Genomic DNA, 9,197 nt, shown 5'->3' on the forward strand with positions numbered 1-9,197 from the left:
TAAATGAGTCACATCCATTTCCTTTGAGTTCTTCTCCTTCTCCTTCTCCTTCTCCTTCTCCTTCTCCTTCTCCTTCTCCTTCTCCTTCTCCTTCTCCTTCTCCTTCTCCTTCTCCTTCTCCTTCTTCTTCTTCTTCTTCTTCTCCTTCTTCTCCTTCTTCTCCTTCTCCTCCTTCTCCTCCTTCTCCTCCTTCTCCTCCTTCTCCTCCTTCTCCTCCTTCTCCTTCTCCTTCTCCTTCTCCTCCTCCTCCTCCTCCTCCTCCTCCTCCTCCTCCTCCTCCTCCTCCTCCTCCTTCTTCTTCTTCTTCCTATTATTATTATTATTATTATTATCCTATTGGTTCTTTGAGACAGGGTCATACTGTGTAGGCCAGGCTGACTTGAAACTCTTTTTTTTTCTTTTGTTTTACTTAAATTTTTTGTTTTATTTGACACAAGGTCTCGGATAACCTAGGTTCTTTTCCAGCTTAGTATGTGGTGGAGGATGATCTTGAATTCCTGACTCTCCTATCCTTATATTGTGGCGGCTGGGATTACAGTTGTGCACCACTATGCCTGGTCCTCCTCTTTCTTTTTCAGTATGGCTATTAGACAAATTTAAATGCACTATGCAGCCAACTCTGTATCTGAGCTGGGCAGCTCTAGATACCAGGAGTTAAATGTGCCAATCCTAAAGGTTTTCAAATTGATTGTGAGAGTCGAGTGGTGGGTAATGGGTGGTGAGTGGTGAGTGGTGGGTGGTGGGTGGTGGGTGTTGAGTAGTGAGTGGTGGATTGTGAGTGGTGAGTGGTGGATTGTGAGTGGTGGGTGGTGGGTGTTGAGTAGTGGGTGGTGGGTGTTGAGTAGTGAGTGGTGGATTGTGAGTGGTGAGTGGTGGATTGTGAGTGGTGAGTGGTGGATTGTGAGTGGTGAGTGGTGGATTGTGAGTGGTGGGTGGTGGATTGTGAGTGGTGAGTGGTGGGTGTTGAGTAGTGAGTGGTGGGTGTTGGGTGGTGAGTGGTGGATTGTGAGTGGTGGGTGGTGGATTGTGAGTGGTGAGTGGTGGGTGTTGAGTAGTGAGTGGTGGATTGTGAGTGGTGAGTGGTGGATTGTGAGTGGTGGGTGGTGGGCTGTTAGTGGCGGTGGTGAGTGGTAGACCAGGGAGCTGATAGTTTGCATTTGCACAAATCCCCAAGGATTCAAGTTGTCTGCCTATGTGAGGGTGTATAAGAGGCAGTAAGTGTTGTGCACGGGAGGTGGGAGGACCCCGGGCCTTTTGCCTGTGTGAGGGGTGTGTACCAAGCAGTAAGGGGTGTGTATGGAAGAGGGGAGGACCCCTGGACCCTCTGCCTGTGTGAGGGGTGTGCAGTAAGGGTCTGTATAGAAAATGGGAGAACCCTCTGGGCCCACCCTCTCCCTGCCTAGTCTCCCCATGTAGTCACTGGTTGGTTCTCTGCTTGGCCCCTGGCTCAGTTCCTACCCCAGGAACCTCAGTGCTGTCTCCTCTGCCTTTGGTTGGGACTGAAAACTCTCTGACAGCCTGGACTCCAAGTGTAATGTGGCATGCCATGTGACGTGTATACCATGCAGGAGACCCCTGTCACCTCTTGCTGAGTGGACTGGGGTAGAGTGGGAGTCCACTCTGTGAAGAATTCTGTTGCATTTTGCAGCACCAAATTTAAGGATGAATAGTTAGATGATGCTGTGCCTCCTGCAGCCTCCAGGACCACACTAACCATCGTGGGTGCTGGATGGTTAACCCTCACAGACCCCTACCTAAGGAAGGGCTGGTGATTGGTGGGTGAGGCTGGTTTTGTTCTTTGTCACGACTGATATTTTAATGCACACAAATGATGTCTGTCTGTTTGTTTCCGGCTTCCATCTCTGTCTAGGTGTTAATCCCTATTGCATGGGAGAAACCGATTTTCCAATGACCAAGAAATCTGCATCTCCTACTGACAGGCAGCCATACTCTCTCTGTAGCAACAGGAAGTCTCTCTCTCAACAACTGGACTACCCAGTTTCGGTAAAATGGAGGGGAGGGGCCTGGAGATGTGGGGGGATAAGAGGCTGTGTAATCTCTGCAGTCGTACCTTTCTGCCCACACACTGCCCAGAGCTTGCTAAGTGGGCTAAAGCACCCCACTAGGCAAACATCATTTAGAAAGCCCTACCTGCCAGCCCCGCCCCCCTTGTGCCAGGTACAAGTAACCTCTGTCACTTCTATGCTGTTAAGAGCCCATGGAGACTCCCTCACCCCCAGTTCTCCAGCTCTCAACTAAAGCTTCCCAACAATTTATTTCACCTGCACAATACCGCTCAGGTGAGAAGACTAGAAACTATGGCTATTATCATTCACTGTACTAGTATGTAACAGAATTGAGGAGAAGTTGCATCACTTTTATTTAACATCTATTTATTTACTACCTGTGAGTGTCTGTGTATTTTGGTGTGGGGTCGGAGGGGAGTGCAAAGTGTGCATGTGGAAATCAGAGGACAGGGACAGGTTATGGGAGCTGGCTCTTTCCTCCCATCGTGTGGGTCCCAGACATATACATATACACATACACAATCACACTACACACTGTGGCCGGCACAAGCAGGGCTTTAGGTAAACGAGCTTTGAGCTGAGCACAGTTTATAGTGACAGTTTATAGATGCCTTGAACTCAGCTGAAGGTCTCGCTTGGTCTCCAGGGCTCATTCTGGGGACAGTGTGGTCTGTGTGTCATTACCCTTGGGTTACTGTCTTCACAAGCATGTGTGAGCCTTTGCTGCTGGTCTGCAGCCAGGTCACCTTGAGCAAAGCTTCTTGCCCAAGCCACTAGAATCTGAATGACAGCCTAGGAATCACCGTCTAGCTCTTATTCTGCCGACCCTTGGGAGACAGAGGGTGGGGCTCTTCTCTTTGACTGGTGGGTGACTCATTCCTGCCCTCTTGGGTTCTTTACAGGGGACTGCAAGACCCACTCGGTCACTGAGCACAGCTCAGCTCGGGCAGCTGTCTGGGGGTCTGCAGGCTTCAGTCATCTCCAACATTGTGCTGATGAAGGGCCAAGCAAAGGTGAGCAAGGGTCATCACCAGCAGGAGGTCCTGAGGCAACGCTCTGTTCTAGGAGCTATTACTCCAAGGAGGCATGGGAACAGGGCTGCAGTCCGGTCCACTGAGTGCAGCAGAGGGGGAACCACAAACTCACAAGCACTCGCTGGGGCTTAAGCCAAACTAATTCTTCCAATTCCACTAAGTGATCATTTCCTCTCAGAGGGTGCCACAGTGTTCTCCACCTGCTTCAGCACGCTCCAAACTTGTTTCCTATTCCTTCTTGACATGATATTCTCCACGATATAATCTCGCCTCATGCATAAACTAAAATCCCTTCCATAGGTTTATGAGGCTGTATCTCACCTCCATGTGGATTCAGATGCTGCTAGGAGAAAGTTAGACTGATATCCAAATTTTCCAAGCTCTATGCTCCCTGTTCCGTATGGGTCATTTGATGGCCACGATGGCCGGGTCTCTGCTGGAGCATCCTGAAGAGTCCAAATGGATTCTGCTTTTTCTGGACCGTGACTGAGAGGTATCAATAGAGGGAACCAAAGAGTGAGCAGTGACAGAGTGCACCCCAGGATCTCATGTGCTCACCCCGCAGCATGCTACTGCATGTCTGGGCCTTTGTATTGGGCGCCTTTCTGGTGGCTATAATCAAATGCCTGACAAGAAAGGGCTTAAGAGAGGAAATGTTGAGGCTCATGGTCGAGTGTCTGCTCCATCGTGGTAGGTAAAGCACCGTAGCAGAAGCTACTCTCGCCTGGGGTTTTGGGAGCATGAGGCTCCTTGCTCCTACCTCAAAGGATCCGGAAACAGGTTGAGTAGGAAGCGGGGTTGGGCTATACATTCCGTGGCCCACCTTCCAGTGCCCTACTTACTCCAGGTAGGCCTTGCTTCCTAAATGTGCCACCGTCTCCCAAAACAGCACCACCAACTGAGGACAGAGTGTTCAGACATTTCACATCCAAACTGCAACAGACTTGCACATACCTAAAATAACTAGGGCAGGCACAGGCAGCTGCTGCTACGTTTTCAACCCAGTTTAAACTGCTCAGCACTCAGATGAATGGTAGGCTTATTTAACCTACCTAACTACATTTCAGTTGATGTGAGGCAAGGGTCTAATGACCACTATGTTCTAGAGAGGGACCTCACCACACACCTGGAGTCATCTTTCCCTCTGTCACCTGTTTCTTCCCACTCCTGGGAGATCAGCAGGGGGCACAAAGAAGGCCCCTCAAGTCAAAGGGAGAAGCATGTGTCATAGCTCTCTCTGGACAGTCCCAGTTTCTGACTAATAAGCCAGGCATTTTGCACAGTGACCAAAAAGGTACCCAATGCACAGCCCAGGGAATAAGATAGCATGTTTGGGGGTGAACACAAGAGATACTTGGGGTGCTCGCCTACCACTGACACTTCTGTTTCCCTGTGGGTTTTGAGAACCATGGGTCTGAGATGAACAATCTATGAATAGTGATGCCATTACCAGTGCCAACCATTACTTCAAGGATTTGTCTAGGAAAGTGCCTAGGCCCACCTAGATGCTTCTGAGTTGAACAAAAAGACCTGCCTTTATTCTCATCCATTTGTGTCTTGAGTACCTGTCTAAGGCCAATTATGGAAAAATGATTCCACTAACTTCTAGTAGCTCACAGTTTAAAAAGGTGTTCCCTAAGACTGAACCACGTTTACCTGGGAATTATAGATACCCTCCATCTTCAACACAATGAATGGAGTTGTAGGTGTTTCCTTTACCACTATCTAAGCCAGTCCAGACTGTCCCGGTAATCTCCTGGCAAGTCTGCAGGGGAAGCCAGACCCCCTCTCCACCCTCTTCTTCTGTTGACATCATTCTTACTTTCCATGGTGCAGCATTGCATCAGACCCACCTTGGCGGCCTTGTAGCTGTTCCCACAGTCAAGGCTACCTGCTTCTCCCAGTGCCACCAACATAATCCTAGAATGTGTTTCTTGGCTTCTGGGAATGACCTAGAAATGACAGGGAGGACAACGCCTGTAGGAAGAGCATGTGGCTGGTGTCTTTAGACAGGGGACAGGTTGGACACAGAATGGAGGGAAGCAAGGGGTCTTTGGTAACAGAAAGGATGTGTTCCGTGGCATAAGCTGTTACTATTAGTGTCATTAATATCTCTTTGATGTTTCTGGGTATTGTGTTTTACTTTCAAGTACAGCCTGTGAATTCTGTGATCTTATTTTACAATATTATTTTCTTTTTACATCAGAAGAAGAAAGTAATTGAATCAAAATAGTCAAGCACCTGTCAGCTTCATGGGCAAGCCTCCGATACTCCATAGCCCAAACTGGCCACAAACTACTTTGCTTGGTTGATCTCTGAGACCCCTGGGACTAAAGGGACTCTGTCTCCCCTCTCGTTCCTTTCTTTGGGGCTTAGGCAGGACTTTAGAAAGCTGCCAGTCCAAGAAAACATCCGGGATATTCTACTCTAGCCCTCTCTTCTTTCCCCAGGGCCTGGGCTTCAGCATTGTTGGAGGAAAGGACAGCATTTATGGCCCCATTGGGATTTACGTGAAGAGCATCTTCGCAGGAGGTGCAGCTGCGGCTGATGGACGGTTACAGGAAGGTGGGCTTCTATCCCTCCAAGTATGGCTGAGGGGTCACAAGCACAACCCAGGGCTGCCAGGGCGCAGAAGATGCCCAAAGTTGAAAATGTGTCTTGGATTTTCAGAGTGCATGTCCGTGGTTGAGGGGGGCATGTGCTTCTCCATTTTCTAGTAGTACCAGAGGGTACCAGGCACATGCGATACACTGAGATACATGCAGGCCAAACACCTACACATCAATCAGTCATCAGCCATAAAACAACTAATTTTAAAAAGCAGTACATAAAAAACATTCTGTCTCTGGGTGGTGGTGGTGCACTTTAATCCCAGCACTGGGAGGCAGAGGCAGGTGGGTCTCTGTGAGTTGGAGGCTGGCCTGGTCTATAAAGCAAGTTCCAGGACAGTCAGGGCTACATAGAGAAACCCTGTCTCAGAAAACAAAAACAAAACAAAACCCTTAAACAAAACACACACACACACACACACACACACACACACACACCACACATACACCACACACAAAATCAATGAAATGAAATTTCTATCTTGATTTTTTTGTGACATGAAAATTACAACAAGATTCAAATGTCAGCCATGTTTTCTTGATGGCTGCCTTGATGCTCCAGCCCTGTGTTGAGTAATGATAACAGCTTTCAAAGATTTAAAATTTTGCTGTCTGGCTCTTTACAGAAAACACTGTCAACCCAAGCACTTATGTGGCATTGGGCAATGGGAGGCTTTGCATTTATCCTTGGAGAGGCACTGGATAGAGAGGCCTTGGGCACGTCAGGAAGCAGTGTATAGGATGCAGTGGGCTGGCAAGAGGCAGAAAGCAGAATTGATGTTCAGAGGCTGGCCTGGGAACCTGGTGCCTGTGCCTGTGCCTGTGCCTGCTTAAGGCTGTCTGGAACAGCAACCCTTCCAATGACTAGAGTCAATGGGGATAGACAAAGCCTGGGATGAGGTAGTGGGTGAATAATGGCGACACGTGAAGGTTTCTAGTTTCAGTTAACTGGAGAAAAGGGAGAGGTCAAAGGAGAAAGAGGAGAGGAAAATGGCTGAAGTGGGAACTTCAGACGTGCGATGTGCCTGGTTGAGCACTAGATGGCGCTGTCTGGCAAGCCACTGAAAAGTGGTTCCCTTTGATGGTGTGGAGGAGGAGGGAGGGGACCAAAGACAGGTCTAGATGAACAGCCCAGTCAAGATCAGGAAGAGGAGCCAGGAGGAGGGACAGAGTGTGGGCCAGAACCCAGGGTGTGTGCTTTGGTGTTTTGTTACTTTTGTGTTCTTGGAAACCTTCAAGTTTTTTGAGAGGGGGTTGTCTCCCTTAGTTAATAGCAATAATAAAAACAGAGAATTCCAACCAACCAATTCCTGGCTTTAGCCTCAAATAATTGGCCTAATTGTTTTCAAAAGTGGCTTTCTTAAATCGACTCTGTGGGAATATGCTGGTTATGACAAGCTTGCTGTACAGATCAAAGCTTAATGATTTGTTTTTCTTCTCCTTCCCAAAAACGATTGTGTAAAATAGATTTGGCACAACCTAGGCTCATCAATGTTCACCAGATACGGCCAAATGAGGACACGATAGACAAGCCCAGAATTGGGTATTTAGCCTTTGGGGACAGATGTTTTAATAACTTAGAGCCAGCCCCTGTGGAATTAAAAATGGACATTCTAAAGTTTTGACTTTGCTATCCCTTTCTCAACACACACTTAAGTACGTTTTGATTCTATTCCCTGGCTAGCCTTGGACTTGATAAGTAGCCGAGGCTGGCCTGCAACTTCTGGTGATCCTGTGGCCCATGCTTCCTGAGTATTGGGGATTACATGCCTGGAGTAGTTTTAAATACGTTGACTGTGTGTGTTCTCAGTCATATGGAGTCTGCTGGTGACAAGGGTTGAGTTCTGTCATTGTCCCCTATGTTTGCAGAGGCCCACCGTTCTGGCTGCTCTGCAGTCTTGATTTCTAATGCAGATACATTGGATAAAAGAGTATCTGAGGTAAAAAGAAGCAGTTATGACAAGCTGCTAGGAAACACTGTTACATACAGTTGGTACTTCATGATTGGTGGCTCAGACACTGTTCAAATGTGGTGAGCCCTAGAGGCCATGGGCTAGGCTTGGATAGAGACAGGGCACTAGGCCCTGGGTGGATTCCAAAAGCCTGAATAAAGCTTGTTAGCTACTGTTTTTCTCTTCCTCAACAGGTGATGAAATTCTGGAACTCAATGGTGAATCAATGGCTGGCCTAACACATCAGGATGCCTTGCAGAAGTTCAAGGTGACTTTTCAGCCTCTGTGTACAGTCTGGGGCCTTTGGGCAAACCCAGTGTCACCTCTTTCCTCTGAGTCCACCCAATTAAAAATTGGCCTTGGGTGGGGTGGTGGTGCATGCCTTTAATCCAAGCTCTTGGGAGGCTGACAGAGGCAGGCAGATCTCTGTGAGTTCGAGATCAGCCTGGTCTACAAGAGCTAGTTCCAGGACAGACTCCAAAGCTATAGAGACTCTGTCTTGAAAACAGAAAAACAAACAAACAAAAAATTGATCCTTTGCAGGGACCTAACCTTTGTCTAGTCGATGCTGCCCTTGGGCACAGCATTAAAGAAATTCCTCTACTAATGATAGTAGAATCAGGATCAGGCATTCAAGCTACTAAGGATTTACAAAGCTGTCTCAAAACACTCCATGTGTTTACAATAGAGGATTTATGGATATGGTTTGAGTTTTTGAGTTTTTTTTTGAGAGTGGCTAGAAACAGAGTTTCTCTATGTAGCTCTGGCTGTCTTGGAACTCACTCACTCACTCTGTAGAATGAGTTGGCTTAGAATTCGGAGATCTGCCTGCCTCTGCTTCATGGGTACTGGAATTAAAGGTGTGGATCACCACTGCCCTTTTGAGTTTTAAAGGCATAACTAAAAGTTATTTTGAGTCTCCATCCAGTTAGTTCAGTTCAAGAGTCTATCTGGGCTAAGCACCCATGTCACGTGTCATATAACATGTGTACTCTCTGGGTGTATGTGTATGAGTGTGTCATGTGTAACTTGTCATATGTTTGTATACTGTGCATGCACACACACCTGTATGTCCTTGGGACCATCTGTCATTGTTACTGGCTGTCTGTTCTTTTCACCTGTCTGAGAATTGCTCCAAACACTGTCACTCTTTCCAGCAAGCCAAGAAGGGGCTTCTGACCCTGACAGTGAGGACCCGCCTGACAGCACCCCCATCGCTGTGCAGCCACCTGTCACCCCCTCTGTGTCGCTCCCTGAGCTCCAGCACATGTGGTGCCCAGGACAGCAGCCCCTTCTCCTTGGAAAGCCCAGCGTCCCCCGCCAGCACTGCCAAGCCCAACTACAGAATCATGGTGGAGGTGTCCCTGAAGAAAGGTAGGAATACACAGAAGAGGTTGACTAGCAGATGCTGTTTTATCCAGCTGAGCTTGACATCAGGTCTCATCCCCCCCAGTCCCCTCCTCCCTCCCCCCCCGTCACCACTTCCTTTCTTCTTGCTTATTTAGTGTGTGTTTGTGTATGTGCACGTGCACAGGCCACACAAGGAACATCTAATGGGAGTTGAGATTCTCTCCT

The 9,197-nt window shown here is 48.1% G+C and overlaps 1 protein-coding gene across 7 annotated transcripts in view; it reads left to right on the forward strand.

Moving 5' to 3' along the window:
* Il16 (interleukin 16) overlaps positions 1-9,197 on the forward strand; it is a 93,855-nt gene that overhangs the window by 57,033 nt on the left and 27,625 nt on the right. For all 7 annotated transcript variants that reach the window (XM_040729104.1, XM_040729111.1, XM_040729106.1 and 4 more), the window contains 5 exons: positions 1,871-2,004; positions 2,930-3,040; positions 5,512-5,626; positions 7,817-7,890; positions 8,780-8,996. In XM_040729104.1, the coding sequence (XP_040585038.1) occupies positions 1,871-2,004; positions 2,930-3,040; positions 5,512-5,626; positions 7,817-7,890; positions 8,780-8,996 (651 nt within the window). The remainder of the gene's footprint in view (positions 1-1,870; positions 2,005-2,929; positions 3,041-5,511; positions 5,627-7,816; positions 7,891-8,779; positions 8,997-9,197) is intronic.

This window comes from Mesocricetus auratus, unplaced genomic scaffold (assembly GCF_017639785.1).
Source record: "Mesocricetus auratus isolate SY011 unplaced genomic scaffold, BCM_Maur_2.0 Super-Scaffold_4256, whole genome shotgun sequence".
Lineage (NCBI taxonomy): Eukaryota > Metazoa > Chordata > Mammalia > Rodentia > Cricetidae > Mesocricetus > Mesocricetus auratus.